Source organism: Gavialis gangeticus, unplaced genomic scaffold (assembly GCF_001723915.1).
Source record: "Gavialis gangeticus isolate Ggan-Ray unplaced genomic scaffold, GavGan_comp1, whole genome shotgun sequence".
Lineage (NCBI taxonomy): Eukaryota > Metazoa > Chordata > Crocodylia > Gavialidae > Gavialis > Gavialis gangeticus.
In genome coordinates, this window is record NW_017728996.1 from 53,488,661 (window position 1) to 53,505,567 (window position 16,907).

Below are 16,907 nucleotides of genomic sequence, written 5' to 3' on the forward strand. Positions count from 1 at the left end.
TTGAAGTGAGGCGATCACACCATGGATTGATAATCTGTGAGTAATATGCTAATCCATGAGATTCAGGCACTTGCAATCCCCATGTTGAGGATAAACGGTAGATTTTTCTGTGTATGGCAAGTGCCTGGCTATCCTGTGCTTCAGGGTTTCTACTGATCATCTGCAGGGGTCAGGAAGGAGTCCTTCTTCCTTTTCTTTGGAATGTTCTGTAGGCTTCTGTGTGGTTTTTTTCAGCTTTCTCCGAAGCACTTGATGCTGGACACAGGGAAATTTGGGAGGGTTTATCATGTTGTTACCTACGATGCTATTGTTTGGTGACCAGTTTCCCTTCTTCTTGTCCACTTTGAGGTACATCTTATCAATTGAAAATGAAGAGGAGATCCGAGAATATGTAATTGACCTCATCCAGGGGGCTGATGGGAAGAAGAGTCGGTTTATAGAAGAACTGGTAGCCAGGTGGCAAAAATCTTCTCAGCCAGCTTCTGACACTCTGCCAGTATACAGGAAAAAAGATGGTAGGTTAAAGTGACAATATGTTGGTGGAATTAAAGCACTGAAAGGAACCCAACTTACCTTAGTTACCTAATTTAACCAACACTTTTAGAGCCCTGAAGTGCCCTCTGCAGCTGGTTCTGCTATTGGGTCTCATTTTTTGCCCAGCAGGAATGTTTACTGCTTGGTGAGTGTTCTTCCTAAGATCACCAGAGTTCATGGATGCTGTCCTTTCTTGCTGAAGGCTAATATGCCTTCCTTCCTGTGTGCACAACTGTTTAGAGACTTCAGAGGTGCAGCGGGCCGGAGACCAAGCCAAACGGGGTAGACGCAAAGGAAGGAACAAGCAGGAAACACCTGTGTATGCTGAGCCTGATGTGCCTGTTGAGGAAGTAAAAACACCTCTTGATCTGGCCAAGGTGAGTGTGTCTGGCTCTGAGGCAGACGGACTGCTGTAGAACTCGGAGGATATGGGTCTCCCAGTTGAATATAAGAGGCCCCCTATACACATTACAGGTATCGCTCAATTATCTGGTTAATTGTGCAATTACCTTGAGACAAGCTACATGTGCAAAGTAGTTATGATAAAAAGCTCCAACCAACTATAAAGTCAGACCTCAAAAATGTGTACTAACTTTTATAGCTGCTTGCTATTGAGCTTTAATTTGCACGTGTAGCAGGGTCTCCCCAGTAGCTGAGAGCCCTGTGTAACTCTGTGGTTGCCATGACCCCTAAGGCTTGGGGTGCAGGAAACCCCACACTGGGCTCTTTGTCCTGCCTGCACCTTATCTGCAACTAGGACTGAGAGTTTCACACCTGATGGGACTCTGGGTCTCGGCAGAACTGAGACACCTTGCAGCTGATGGGTCTGTGGGTCCCAGTTCACCTCAGATAAGGCACACCCGGGACTCAGGGCCCCATCAGCTGCAGGACTCTTAGTTCTGGCTGTGCATAGTCTCTGTGGGTGGAAGCCGCCTCAGCAAAGGGTGCTCTAAGCTATGGGTGCCTGCTTCTTGCTGATGCAGGGGGAGCCCAGGATCAGGCTCCTCCTACATGGGCAATAAGGCATGATTAGATCTAATACACAGTCCCATAATTGCGCCTCTTGCCATGCACTAGTGGCATGGCAGGAGGTGCAGTTGTTTGGATCCCACATTAGATGCAGTCGTGTCTTTACCTGCATGTGTAAAGGATCTTTGAGGCTGATGACTGGCAGATTCCCCCCTCTCCCTCCCCCCTGCCCGCAGCAAACTTTTTAATTACTAGCCCCAGTGGTATTTTTCCATTACAGATTTGGGAAAGACAGCACTGCTTTACTTATCCCTGCATGTATATTTTTAAAGTTCTTTTTGCAACTGTGGGGACGTTGCTGTTAAAAAGTGAAAGCTGGCTTTGTACAGATATATTGGCAAATAAAAATATCAGTCACCAGAACTGCTAGAAGTCATTTTGACGAGCAGTGTGTTTTCTCCGTTAACATGGAAAAAAAATAAAGTGTCCTTAGTTTTTTGTCCCTTTTTAGCTTATAAGAAAGAGTGCAGCAGACAAATGAAAGTGGGTGTGTAACAGGGAACCCTAACCCTATTACCAGAAAGCAGACCAGTTCCTTTAAGACCAGAACTTTCTGGGCACAGCCTGTTGGCAGGGTAGCAGTTAAAAGCTGAGCCTGGCCAGCTAGTCAGGTAACCGGAAGGGGGCAGGCCAGAGCTATAAAAACCCTGGACTTGGTGGCAGTTAGAGGCAGTGGCGAAGGGGAAGCAGGTTGTACATGGGAGCTCCACAGAGAGGCTTAGCTGCCGGTCCAGCTGCTGTGAGAAGGGAACTCCTGATGACTCTCAGAGAAGCGGTGGCAGCACCACAGGGAGTAATGTCACAGACAGCGGGGAAGCAGAAGCACCAAGCCACGAAGAAATGTAAGCTGGCATGCTGCCTTCTTTAATTTCTATTTTTTTGTGGTTATAACCCATGAACTTACTGCTGATATATAATTGTTGATTGATAGACCAGTGGGTTGTGGTCAAGGCTGTAGGAGAGGAGATCTCATTAGCACCTTGGGTGCAGTCATAAAAGGCCAAAGGGCATAATGCACTAGAGTGTGTAGCCATATATGGTCTGTAGCTCAGAACTGGTTGCAGGACTTTTAAGCCGGGTCCCAGTGGGGGGATCTCAGCTAGCAGCCTGAGCTAAAGGAAAGGGTGCCCTTGGCAGTAGGAGCTTTGGGCTGCTGCCTGGATTGGAACTTGAGGCCTACTGGCTCCGTGCCCAGCGGACAGGCCTCTGGGCTAGAAAGCCTGGGCTTCGGATTGAAAACAAAAGGTGGGCCACAGGCTCCGAGAAGATTAAATAGCTAGACCTTGGACTCAAACCCTATCTGGTGGGTTTAGATTGGTAGGCCTCACTAGAGAAAGATGGGGACAAGGCCCATGGTGGCTGAGAACCCCAACATAGAATTACAATAGGCAGTCTCCCACTTGTAAGAGCATCTAAATAATATTTATATCAAGACGTGGCAGGAGAATAAAGGCAGGATATGAGATCAACGAGAGAAAATGAAACATTAAGGGATGTCAGGGGTGCCCCTCATAGGCAAAAAGGAAAAATGCTGCTGGGGAGGGCAACCTGTTACAGGGTGCTATGCAGAGGGGCATAATGTGCATGCTTATAGCAGAGGACAGAGATTGGTGGAGAGATTTAGAGTGGAGTTGGCTTGCATGTAGGATCTAATAGAAATGTGATATTGGAGAATCAGTTGCAGCTTCTCTGTCGGGAGCCTTCTTCTCCTGGTGGAGAAAGCTTCAACTGACAGCTGGAAGCTCTTCATGTTGCTTTGCTCCTGCACCTTCCTGTGAAAAGCTTTGAGTCTCAGAAAGAGGAAGCTGAAAGTTTTAACCAATGGCTTGCAGAGTTTGGAAGGGGTCTGATTATTTGACTGGCCAAACAGCTTGCTTCCTTGCTGAATCCCATTCTCTAGCCAGCTGCTAGCCTCAGGAGCTTGATTGTATAACCCAACTTTCAAGAAAGTTTATAATTCATATTGGATAGAGCAGGCTAAGCCAGCATTATCTTTAATATGGAAATGCAACCTGCCAAAAAATAAGACTTCTATACAGTGCTTCTGAGTTGAGTCCTTAGACTCAGGATGGAATGTTGCATGCTGGGGCATGTAGTTGCTATGGGCTGTGTCTGAATGTTAATAATGGGATTCCTTCAGGCTAAACTTGAGGGGTTGCAGTTTGATTTGCTGTTTTACCACTTGATTTAATCAAAGCAGTATCTCAACCAGGGGACCACATAAGATTAAACCCAGAGTTTTCAAAGAAGAATCCATAGTCTTAAAATCATTCTTATATGCTCTGGTCTTTTTGAGTCCTTTGCAGCAGAAGAATTGTTCTATCATTTTTCTATAGTCAAGAAACAACTAAAAGCTAAGAGCTGGCATTTTCTGAAGGGTGCTTGGAGTCTAAAATGGTTGAGAACCACTGAAACTGGAGGCTTCCGCATAGGGCAACTCTCCCTTGACTTACTGATGTGTTTAGTGAAACTGGCCTGGTTGGATAGTGGCTGGAGCTGTCTGGTTGCTTCTGACCACATGGTCTGTTTAAAAGCCAGTATCTTCTCTCTCACGGTTAAGTTGCAGTGAGAACTCAGTTTAAAGTTGTTGCTTGGTGTTTGCAAATTAGGCACAAGAAATCATCAGCAGTGGTAACAACAGCAGCAGTTGTTCCAAGAAAAAGGCCAAATATGTCAGCCTGTACACCAAAGAGGGTCAGGACAAGCTTACTGTCCTCATTCCTGGGCGCCATTCCTGCGAGTGCCTTGGCCAGAAGCACAAACTCATCAATAACTGCCTGACTTGTGGGCGTATTGTCTGTGAACAGGAGGGCTCTGGTCCCTGCTTATTCTGTGGTACACTGGTATGTAACACCCTGGTTTTTTTTCTTTTTTTTGTTTTCCCTACTTTATTGTAGTATGCTGTGTTTGGATCTTTGAGATGTTGTGGGGCGGGATTAGCCTCACTAGCTTCTCTCTCCTGGAGAGATGGAAAAGACTTCCTATTCTGAACTTGTCTTCCAGATCAAAGCCTTGGGGTGATTCACAAAAGCTTTCTGGGGTGAGAATGTACTGCATCTAGGGGATGGGTGGAAAGCAAGTCTTAAAGGTGTGGATGTGTATTTTACATAACCCTGGGGCTTGTCTAAGTTATGGCAGCTTCCTGGGTTGTTTCATGGGCCAGGGTCTGCCTGGAATGTATCACAGCCCTGCATTGACACATCCCCTAACCCAAAAGTTATGATTTGAATCCTTTGAAAGCAACCTTTTGGCTATCTTAACTCACAAGGATGACACTGTCCATCTAGAACTGTGTTTCTCATCTGTGTGTCGTGACCCAAAACTGGGTCGCAAGAATATATGAAAGGGTCACGAAGAAACTTTAAGACTGGATCCACAAACTTTAAAAATGGATTCATCTTTAAAGAAAGAGAAAAACATAGGAAACCATGTTTTTTTTCCTTGCAGGCTGTCAGAGTTCTAGGCTGCAAGGGGCTGCTTGGGGCTCCCCATGCCCCACACACTGGGAGACTGGGGTCTGGGGTGGGGGGCAGTGGGTTGGGTGTGAGGGGCACTGGGTTGGGACTGGCCACCAATGTATACAAATTGTTCCTGGTACAAAAAAGTTTAAGTACTTCTGATCTAGAACTAGATGTTTCAGTGTACCTGTGTACTGCCTTGCCCTTTCTCATGACTTAGATAAAAAGGGGGAGAATCCTTCCCATAAGTCACACAATTGTATCTGTTTTTAAAGTGAGACTAGGAAAAGTTGATGTGAATTATTTTCCATTCCTTGTTCACCATCCTGTCTCCCCTCTTTCCACAAGAGGGCATGGTTTGGCTTTGATTTACCCAGTTGTACAATAGAATGATGCTTCCTTGCCTCTCTGGGGTTTGTGACACTTAGCTCAAGGTGAGCTACAAAGAAGCAGAAAAGGCCTGTCCTCATCTTTTTTAGCCTTTGCTCCTTGCCATTAAGTTTTGTCCAGAGCTCTGAGATTGTCAGGTGCCAAATATCTGTTCTTTTCTAGGTGTGCACAAAAGAAGAGCAGGAAATTCTGCAGCGTGACTCAAACAAGAGCCAGAAGCTGCTGAAGAAGCTCATGGCAGGTTGGTAGCCACCATGTTGTGGCAACGTAGCTCATCTGATAAACTAGATAGCAGGGTAAGCCCTGCTATACATCAGTGTGTCCACACTGCAGGCTTATATCACTGTTTTATAGTAGATAGGGACTAAATCTTGCTCTCTCCTTAGCAGATTGAATCTACTAATTTTTTTGCTATAGGGAGGAGCTTTTGATAACTGTATGTTGGGACTGAGGGGCTTGATCACCTGACATTTTGTCTACTATCTAAGCACCTCAGAGATAATTGCTAAAGCCTTGCTCAGAAATCTTCCATGGGCAGCCATCTCCATTGCGCTGTGGCACCTTCCTTGGATGAGAATCTTGCTGATGCCCATTTGCCCACTAACTTTGCTTCTTGCTCAGCATGTGACAGGCCTCTGCAGGCTGTAGCAAGAGTGGGACTGGTCTGGATATGTTAGGTAGTCTGAATTATTCACAGTAATCAGATGTTTACAGCCCTTGCCAGTGAGAATAGAAGTTCCTTATATAGTGTCTTCTGCAGAGGACCAGGGAAACTAGCAATGTGATTCAGAGGTTTTTGAGAGAAGCAGCTATTGTTGATGTTCTTGCTAATAACATTTTGTAACTGAAATTTGTATTGGGTGGTAAAGATTTGAGGGCAGAAACCAAGTAAAAAACCAATCCCATTACTGAGCATTTGTGGATTACGAGAGTTATCTGCATTAATTTGGCTGAAACATCCATGTTGATAAAGCTCTAGGAAAACCTTACTGAAGAACTTGGGAGCTCTTCAACTGTTGGGTGTTGGTATAAGCTTCTGTTCCTTTGCTTCCTAAATCCCTAAAAATTAGAGCTGCCCTTTCTCTTGCAAATAATGTCAGGCAACTGGCAATTCTCTGCAGAGAGTTTGATGCGAGTCAGTGTCAGGAGTGTCAGTCCCCAGCCTTCTCAGTGCTTTGCCCTCTCCCTTTGCTCAGTTTCATTTCTTCATTATCTCTCCTAGCTGAAGCTGAAGGGTGATTAGCTGTCTCTCTCTGCAGCACACAGATACGGCTCAGTGACAGTGGGAGAATGTAGAGCCTTCCACCTCTTTAAATCCTGGCCCTCTCCATTAGCAGGCTTTGCGATGTTCTGTGTGGAGCATATTGGCAGGTTTCATCGTAGCTACAAGGTTAACAGTGTTTTTTTGTTTTTTTATGAATTCTGGCCTCTTTTAGCCAGAAGCCAAGAATTGATGCTGGCCCTGACTTCCCCTCAGCTCTGTTAAACTTGTTGCACTAAGCTATCTTGTTGGGCTGTGTGCATGCATGCGTGTGTGTGTGGGGGGGGGTTGCAGGGGGGCTTCTTCAGCTGGGCAGTAGTAGAGGTTCTGTGGATAAATAGGTGGTCCAGATTTGAGTGCTGCTAATCTGGTCCCTTGAAGTAATGCTCCTTGAAATGCTTTTAAAAGGCTGAGGAGGTCTTTGCCTCTGGCTTATCCTCCATTGGAGATTGGCCATGAGTAGAGCTTTGGCAAGGCACAATCTGCTGGTGCTGCCTTGAAGTCTAATCCAGCCTGAATGGATGGTGGGTATTGGGGCAGGCTGGAGCTGGCTTTGTTAAATGGCAGGACTCTGGCTTGCTTAAGAAGTTCTTTTTAGTTTCTTTCTTTCTTGGCTTTTTGTATCTCATTTCAGACGCATCTGCTTTTCCAATGGTGTGTGCGGGATGTATGAATGATCTGGAGGAGCCTTAGTGTCACGTATAACATGAGTCAGTAGAATAAACTCCTTGACTTGGGATCCTCAGGGCTCAGTACTGTCACACTCCCATGTGAACACTGTTAGACCCTCCTTGGTATGAAACAGCACTTGGCACAAGATCAAGCCCTTAGCTGTTGGGCCTGATAGAAGATTCTCAGTTCCTAAGCTCTGAGAATTCCTGAGTGAGGATTTCAGAGTTGTGCTTGCCTGTTACAGAGCCTCGCTAGGAGTCAAATGTCCATCAGTTGGGGGTGGGGCAGGGTGGATATATTCCCGGTGCACAGCTTTAGGTGAGAAATAACCCAAACACCTGTATCTGGAAAGGGCCTGTTGCAAAGCCAGTTGAAATGAAGAAAGCTTTTCCTTTGAATTAACCTGCTTGAGACTAGGCCCTAAAATGGTTATCAAACACTGTGGAGCCCTGCCATCTGGCCCCCAGTGCTGCCTCTGGGTCTGATCAGACCCGTACAGGGTATTGCACACACCCATGGTGCAGGGCCAATCTACAGCTCAGATCAAAGCCACGGACCCCCTCCCCTTCTCCCTTCTATTCCCTCAACAACCCCAGTTTGGTGACTGCTCCAGGCTATCTGGGACCTGTGTTGCATACAACATGGATCCTGGAGCAACAGGCGCTGTGCCCACCTTGGCTGGACTGCGCCACACACGGTTCCCCTCTTGGATGCACACCACATATGACATCTGCTCTAGCTGGTCCAGGGCCCACCCTGCATGCAGCAGTGCTCAGACCAGGACATCTTACCTCCTGAGGGACAGAAAGCTGAAAGAGATTGGGGCAAGGGTGGGGACAGTGGGAGTGGGGAAAGCAGGGAGATAGGATTTAGGTCATTTTAAAACTGTATCTTTAAACTGTTTTAATGTCATGCATTCTTGGGAGTGTAGTCTGCTCCTTCACAAGTAATATTTAGTGACCAGCCCTTTCTTGAGTGGTTTATTTCTGTGTAATGCAGGTTCTGAGAGTTCTGGGAAGATGGAGGCAATCAGCAGGGACCTACTGCCTCGCCAGGAAGCTCGACTGAAGGCAGGCCTGGAGATGGCTGTGAAACACAAGGACAAATTGTTGGAGTTTGACAAGACAAGGTACAGGGCTACCTGAGGCTGCTGTTCTGCAGACAGGAGCCACCCTTGATATAAAAGTACCAAGGTTTCATCCCTTCCAATACTGTGTTATGGCCACAGATCTATTAAATTAACTCTAGGGTGGTGTCTTCTACCATAGAGTTCCAAGGAAAAGATGTACTGGCAGTGGCAGCCTCAGCTGATGCCCAGCTGCCCCTCAGCAGTGTGTCTTAGTCTCAAATTGGTTGGAGGCTCTTCAGCAGGGGGAGGAAATTCTGGTCTTTGTGGTTTGTTGGGTCATTAACTTCCCAGCTGAGTCTTTCAGTAAGTGGACCAAGGATTTGTGTCCTCTAGGGATTTCAAGGGAAGCAGCAGTATGCTCTGTAATGGCCCCTGAGCAGCTGTGAGGTAGAAGAGGGATTGGATCCCTGCACAGCTGCGTGTAGCTGGAAAGTGTGATTGCTGTTTTGCCTTCAGGCTTGAGTTTGATAGGGAAGTCATACATCAACTAACTGTATGTGTCTGACGCATGAAATGTGACCAGATTCCCTGCCCTTTGCAGGAACTACTGGTTGGCCCACTTACAGCTCTTGCTACAATTCTGCATTGGTGCTGCACCTTGTGCTGGTCTGTGCCTAACTTTCCCTCCCCCTCTTTACAAATTCTCTCTTTATGTGGCAAATGTCAGGTAAGGGTGAACAGCATAGGACATAATGCATCCTTTCTGCCTTAGGATGCATAGTGCAGCACTGAAATTGTTTGTTTTTAAGTAAGTTTTTATTTCTACCTTGCAAAAGCAGGAATGTCATGTCTTGTCCACTGTGGTGTGTTTCTGAGGGGCCTTGAAAGATGTGTGTTCTGAACTCTCAACACCCTGTCCTGCAGCTGGAAAGTGGATCTTTAACAAAGTAATTATTTCTACCTAGTGATCATTATGTACAGTATAACCTCATAAATCTGGCATGCTCGGAACCGAGCCACCTGCCAGAAATTTGAAAATTCTGTTTTTTTTAAATTGGAGCAGCCGCTGGTTGCAGAGTGGGGGAAGGGGGGAGCGGGCGGTGGTGGCAATAACAGCTGGTCCCAGAGCAGTGGCTGCATGCAGAATGGGGTGGTGGCTTGTGGTGCCAGCTGCCGTGTGGAAGCTTCCCCCTCTGTGTCCAGTGGGGGTAGGGGGGAGTGGAAGCCAGTCTTGGAGCAGCAGCTGCATGTGGAGCAGTGACCTGGGGTGGTGGATGGCGGTGGCAGTCGCCATGTGCAAGCTTCCCCCTCCATGTCCAGGGGAACAGAGTGGGAAGCTTAAAAAGTGCTGGATTTTTGAGAATTCTGGATTTTCGAGATCCAAATTTATGAGGTTGTACTGTAATAGAATTAAACAGTCTGAGTAATATTCTTTTCCCCTCCTAGTCACTGTAGCTTTCACTCTCCTGTGGCATTGTCTCTTCACTATTTTTCTCAATCACTGTAGAGATTTCTGCAGCAGACGAGATCTGAATTAACATAACAATGTAATTGTAAGATGCTAACAAAAAGCCATCAAGAAATTTTCTGTTAAAACCCATCCTGGATTTTTCATTCATCAAATACTATTTTGTGTGAGGGAGAGGCACAGACCCTCCTCCACCCCCCATTATAGTTCAGATGCCCACCTTGCTATATATCCACTTGCACTAAATACATCAGTAACTACAGCTAGTGCATGAGTCTATTCTGACTGCATTTTCCCTTATATTAAGGCAGTATCTGCCCTTGGATGCTCAGAGTTAGGGACCTGAATTTTTCATTTTGGTTTCACAGCTGGAAGGAGTGAGAGAGGGAGTGAAAAAGTAGCACTTCTAGATCTAATGTGGAAAAAGGTTTATAGTCTCTTTCCCAGGGTTGTCGGTGTCATGTATGGTCAGTTTTCAACACAACAGGAAGCATCAGCATTTGCAGTGTATGCTGTCAGTGCCCTCCGAGCTGTGCTCACAGCTGCCAGGTGGAAGGAGGCTCTCACCTTTTGAATTTTTCAAGCATTGTACTGAGGTCAGGAGAGGGGCAGTGCAGTGATCGATTGGTGGTGCTGCCTGAGGTTTAATTTTCTGTCTTGATCTCTTCCTCACACTAAACCAGCAGAGTTTGGTGGTGCTCTCTACCCTGAGGTGGGAGAAGAGAGATATCACTCCATTCTGTCATTCAGAAGACATAGGGGTTCTGGTGTCCGTTTGGAATAAATGGGCCCAGTGTCAAAGGTATTAAAATGACTTTGTTACTGTACAATAATTAACCTTGATCCAAGGTTTTGAGTACAGAGACCTCGGTCTGCTTCACCCCATGGCTACAACCACCATAAGAAATTGATAACCTGCTATTCCATGCACAGAAGAAGGAAATTTTATTAAAGCATTGGAAATGAAACATTTTAAGTAAGGCCTTTACTTTAACAACACCCTCTGTTTCCTTTCACATTGGCTGTAGGGTGTTTTTTTAATAAGGAAAACCACTGTTTGACATTGGGTGGTGTTAAAGTTGGAAATAACCCTCCTTTTCTAGAGGTGGGGGAGGAAATCGGTTGAGCCTAGCTGAAGTTGCTGCTATTAAAGTTTTGTCTCCTTTCTTGATGTCCAAACAAGACAAAATCACACAAGACAGAAGAAAAATACAGTAGTAGGTAGATGATGCAGTTTCTATCCCTGGTACTGATTCTTGCAAAATTTGCTTCTGGGTAAACATAGGTCAAGCTCAGAGTATTTTGTCAGCCACTCTGATGACTAACAAGCTTGTAACAGATATATAAAGATTGCTTTCAGCTGTGATTGGGAAATCATGGAAGTGATGCATCCAAGCTTTTCATAGACGGAAGGCAAAAGGAGAAAGTTGGGAGAGGAGGGGGAGAGAAATGAACCAGGGGGAAAGAAATGAACCAAGAAAGGAGAGGGTAAGAGCAGGAACCCAAGTCTTGTATCCCAAATGCTGTTCAAGACTTACCTAAAGTTGTTTGAGGTGAGAGATCACCTGGCTCCCTTTGTCTTTGACCTGGTCTAGTTGGTACATCTTTCAGGATCAGGGTGAAGGCCCCACAGTGCCATAGTAGATCCTGAAGTCCCAGGAAGTGATGGAGATAGCAGCACAATGGTAAAACTCACTCCGTGCAGGCCAACTGCCTTCCACAAAGTTTGCCTTGTAAGGAAGTCCAGAAGGATGAGGTGCAAGAGCTCATCCCCTCTGTCTGTTATCTATTAGTGAGACCCAGTTTTTAGCGTGCCAGTGTTGGGCCATTCATTTTCCATGCCATTCTCCTTTTGTTTTACCTCCTTCTTTCCCCTTTCCCCAACCACCCCTCAGTCTTAACACAGTCCTTGGGTGGTATATGGACCAATTCCAGTTTTATGCCTTTCAGTTGTTGATTTTTGTTAAAAAAAAGAAAAGAAAATGGAACAAATTGAGTTGGGCTTTTGCTGTCTTGGACATGTAGAGCACAGGCCTCCAGGGCAAAGGTTGTGTTTGTGGATGCAGATCTCAGGGATTTACAATAAACGCTGAAATCCCTTCTACAGGGGAGAGAACAGATGCTGCTACAGCTTGGGAAGGGAGTGGACACTGCAGGCTTGGGCTGAATGCAGCCCAGAGCTGCCTCGTTTTTTAACATATAGTCTGCCATAGCTTCTGGCACCATCAATTTGAGATTCCCTGTCCAAATTCATGAGAGCTGCCTTCATGGCATAACTGTCATCTCCACAGGCTGCTTCTCTGCATTAGAGATGCAGTAGTTTCACTGTACTTTGTTTTATTCTATCAGGTCCCTGACAGACTGCCAGCACGACCCTCAAACAGGCAAAGTTTGAGTGCTTCAGCTTATTGTAACTGCCCAGACAGATTCCTTTGGGATGGGGTGACTTTGCTCAGGCACATGATTCCCAGATATGTCTGGGGCTATTTGCTATCATTCTCAGTGCCCATTCTGTTACTTCTCCATGTTTGTCTCTCACCAGTGTGCGTCGTACCCATGTCATCGATGATGAGTCAGACTACTTTGCCACTGACTCCAACCAGTGGCTCTCCAAACAGGAGAGGGAGGTGTTGCAGAAGAGGGAGAAGGAGCTGCGTGAGCTGCGCCATGCTTCCCGACTCACCAAGAAAATCACTATCGACTTTGCTGGCAGGCAGATCCTGGAGGAGGAGGACAACATGGCTGAGTACCACAGCAAGTGAGTAGGTGGTGCTGGGTGTGGGGAAAGGGAGATGAGGAATACTGTCACTGTCTTTTGGAGGTGGCCCAGCTGCTTGAGATCAGCTTCCTCTCTCTGCATTTTTCATTGCTGGGAACGTGCAGGATCCTGAGCTCTTAGCCGCTGATTTGTTCCTGCCAGTTATTTCTCCCATTTGCAGTTTCATCCCTCTAAACTAAAGTTTCAGTTATGGTGGCACAACCAAAGAGTTTGGAGGCACTTGCTTCAGGAGCAGATGTAGCTTTTGAGGATGGGAGAGTCATTTGCCATGCTGTGTTGAGTAATACAGAAAAAGAAAAAGTGGGGAGCGGTGGTTGAATGATGATTTGATGTTCCCTCATTCTTTCCATTCTTAGGTATTTTTCAAATTTCATGGACAGGGGATGCTTCCCAGCAAATGAAATTCAGCCCTCTCTGGGGTGGAACATGGCAGGTCTTAGGTGTTTAACTGGATTAAATGTGATCCAATTTTACCTCACTCAAGTCCATGAAAGGAAGTTAGTGTGCCATCTTTTGTAACATGCCATTTTCTTTATCTTAAAAAGGCATTATAAGAAGCAGCAAGTGGTGAGGGGGCTTACCCATTCAGCATTTGTATGAACCTTTTTTCATGGACTTGAGCAGGACAGAATAGGATCCAGTCCTCTGGGTTTTACAGTGCTGCACCCTAATTGTGAGTGGGGGCAGTGAAGGTCATCTCAGGAAGGAAACTTGTGGATGGGCTTGCACAAAAAGGGATCTTGCCTGGCCCCTTGGGATGTTGGAAGAATGGTTAGGACACTGGCTGGGGAGGTAAGACATTTGGGTTTAAGTCTCTGCTTCGCCTCAGACCTTCAAACAAGTCACCCAGCCCCCCTGTAAAACAGGGCCATCACCCCACCTCATAGGGACATACATCCCAGTGGAAAGAGTGTCCATGATTCAGTCAGAATTTTCTTTAGCTGGCAGGTGCATTGGTGTTCAGGGGGTAGTGGCTGTCCTGAGAAAAGGCAAAACAGAGTATCGCCATCTGTAGCAACCATATCTTGAGATCCTGAAAGAGCAGGATTGGCTTCTCTGACTTGAAATATGAGGAAAGGAGAGCACAGGGGGAGCAGCCTGTTTGGTGGGGAGGTGAAAAGAAATGGCTGGGTGGATTGGGGGACCTTGAGAGGCATTGCCAGCCAGAGGGTGGGAGGGAGCAAGGTGTGTAAAAGTAGTTTATTTCTCTTTTGCAGACTGGATGAAACCATTGAGGCCGTTCATAGTGGCACGCTGAGCAAGTCATTGAAGAGCCCTGATGGGAAAAGTGCAGAGGTGTCTGGGGTTCTGGTGAATCCCTACCTGCTCCAACCTGCCCCTTTGGTCAGTGCAACTTCAGTGCTTTATCCCTGAGTGTTAACTAACGAGAGAGAGGGAGCTGAGGATTGTATCTCCCTGTGGGACAGGGGATGCCTCTTCCTTCCCTGGCTTTCTCAGAGATACCTCAGGTTTGAAAAAGGCCTGCTAGTCAATCCCCTTCCTCAACCTATGTTGGATTTTTACCTGTTGTGTCATCACTTTGTCCTTAAAAGTCCTGACTTACTAGGCTTAGCCCTGCCTCAGACTGACCTGTTTCACTCTTGGAAAGGTTTCCTGAGGTTCAGCCTAAAGCAGTTTTCCTTCTCAGTTCTTGTTTGGAGAGACTCCTGCTACTTTTACCCCCTCAGCCATAATCTTCCTTCTGTAATACCCCCTCTGGTCTTTGCTCGTTTTGTGCATAGTGTGTGCTTGTGCTCAGACACTTTAGAGCATTAAAGGGTTCTTACCATTTGTCTGCTGAGTTGGATCATGTTGGATCCTGCAGGCTTCGTGTCCTTCTGTCCATCCCAAGCCCCTGTGCCTTTCTTTCCCTTTTCTTAGCCCCTTGGCATCATTCAGATATTTTCCCTGGGTTTGGTGGGAACTTTTAGGTGTTAGCTGTTGGCTTTTATTTCATCCCTTTTGAAAAGGAAAGGAGCATGATTGGTTAATATTATAGCCCTGAGCACTGCTGCTACCTCCAGAAGGGCTCTGTGGCTGCACCAGATGGCTAACTCAGAACACCAGTGTCCCATCTGGCAATCCATGATACAAGAGGATTGTCTGAATGGGGCCTTTAAGCCTCCATTAAACCCTTCTGAGTACCAGTGCAGCCAGCTGGGCAGTGATCAGCTGTGAGTGCATTTTGAACATGCTGCCTGCTTGTGAATGCTGTGGGACCCCCCTTTGTTGTTCTGCTCTTTAAAGATGTGGCTGAGCTGCAGGGCATGTGAAGCGAGAATTGCTTTTGCTGCTACCAGGCAGAGACTGCAGACTTTGGTGGGCAGTGCTCCATCTCACTGTGAGTGGCTTGCACTTCTTTGCATGCTGGGTTTGTTGTCTGTATGGACAGCTTGATGAAGGCAGTCCCATAGCCTACATCTTGCCATGCGCTAACTGACTGCTGGCATCTCTTCCTTCTCTACTTCAGATCTAGCTTGGCCAGCATTCACCAGAGAAGGCTAAGATAGGTTTTCTAAGGCTGTGGGGTTTTCTAAGTTTCTAAGGTTTCTAAGTTTCTAAGGGTTTCTAAGTCAGTAAAACTAACTCAGTGAGGGAGGAGCCATCATACCCACTATTTTTAAAAAAAAGAAAAGGAAGAGGTATTAATCTTCTCTTGTCTGTCTGTTTTAAACATGCTGTAGTGGGTGGATCAGACTGGCCTGCTCCCACGTAGGAAAATCACCCAACCAGCAGATGCTGAGAATGAGCCTGGCTCTGAAAGGAGCAGGTTACGGATTCAGGACCGAGAGTTGCAGGAGATCTCAGATGATGGCTGGTGCCTCAGCATGCACCAGCCTTGGGCTTCTTTGCTGATCAGAGGAATCAAAAGGTAAAAGAGGGCACAGAATAATGATCTATTCTCAGCCATACACAGCTCTTGCTACAGGGTTGGGAAAAGAAGCCATGTTCTGTTAAGGAAGGGATTTTCAAACAGGATGCCAGGGCACACTGGGTTGTCATCAGATCCTTTGAAGGGTGCATAAGGTGTGAGGAGATAATCAGATAAGCTAAGCAGGTAAGCCCAAGGTCAGGCTGGTCCCAGCCTGAATGATCCTCCACCCCCACTGCCTACCTCTTCTGCAAAGAGAAAACTTGTTTTGTCTCAATGTAACACATCAATGTAACATACCAACATGTTTTTGAAATTGGTGCCTCCAATCCCATGAGGCTGCCTTGAGTACAAAAAAGATTGAGAACCACTGCTCTACACACTTCAGAGGGTGAAATTTCCATTATACAGAGATTCTGAGTAGGTGTTTAGGGTGGCTGGCTCTAGGTAATAGGAAAATACAATCCTGGCGCTTTTCAGTTCACTAATAAGACAGGCAGGCCGTTTCCCTGGAGAAAAATATCTGTGTGGGAGGTGTATAAACAAGGAGCTGTTCGTCCTCCTCCAGACATGCTGATGGGCATGGAGACTGCAGAAGAGCCAACTCTGGAACTGGAAAGAGCCAGCCTTTTTATGGTAGATTAGTAATGGAGACTTGAAAATCTGCCAGTGAAACCGGGGCAGGCAGAGCTTCCATCCTGGTGTACTGAGGATAAATACATGAGCAAGAAAATGTTTCTCCATCACAAGGGAGCAAAAAAAAGGCCCAATGCTGGTTTAAAAAAAATCCTTTGCAGGTTGCATGCATAGTTTTAGGAATCGATTAGTAGACAAGCACTTGGTTAAGGTGGTTTTGAGCAGGAGGTTTGACTAGATGACCTGGAGAAGTCCCTTCCAGCCCTACTTTTTTAGGATCTGTGATCACTTGCAGCATCTAGCCTAGGTGTCACTGGGGGGACTGGATACATGTAACGCTTAAACTGTTTAAAAAGCAGTTTAAACTGCATGCATCCCAGTGTAAAACCAGTGTAGAATTTTTAAACATCCTGCAGTGTTTTACAAATGCACCTCGATAATCGGAGATTAAGCTTTCCATCACTAGTATCTGGTCAGTCCTCCAGGTATCCCACGCTGTACCACTCCTTCCCCCAACCTATCATAGAATCATAGAAGTAGGGTCTTGTAGATCTTCAAGTCCGACCCCCCTTCTGGGCAGGAGAAAAGACTGGATTCAAACGAGTCCAGCCAGGTAGTCATCAAGCCTCTTCTTAAAGATCCCTAGGGTAGGAGCCAGCACCACTTCCCTAGGAAGTTGGTTCCAGCTCCTAGCCGCCCTAACTGTGAAGTAGTTCTTGCGGATGTCTAATCTAAATCT

At 46.3% G+C, this 16,907-nt stretch overlaps 1 protein-coding gene across 2 annotated transcripts in view; it reads left to right on the top strand.

The window, feature by feature from the left end:
- The window catches only part of TRIP4 (thyroid hormone receptor interactor 4), a 47,071-nt gene continuing 30,164 nt past the window's right edge, over nt 1–16,907 (top strand). Inside the window, exons 1-8 of one of the 2 annotated variants that reach the window (XM_019504545.1) lie at nt 2–515; nt 775–911; nt 4,173–4,406; nt 5,574–5,652; nt 8,344–8,473; nt 12,424–12,639; nt 13,878–14,004; nt 15,345–15,532. In XM_019504545.1, the coding sequence (XP_019360090.1) occupies nt 287–515; nt 775–911; nt 4,173–4,406; nt 5,574–5,652; nt 8,344–8,473; nt 12,424–12,639; nt 13,878–14,004; nt 15,345–15,532 (1,340 nt within the window). In that variant the 5' untranslated portion in view covers nt 2–286. Of the gene's footprint in view, nt 516–774; nt 912–4,172; nt 4,407–5,573; nt 5,653–8,343; nt 8,474–12,423; nt 12,640–13,877; nt 14,005–15,344; nt 15,533–16,907 lie in introns of both variants that reach the window. The other variant, XM_019504546.1, reaches the window with a different exon arrangement.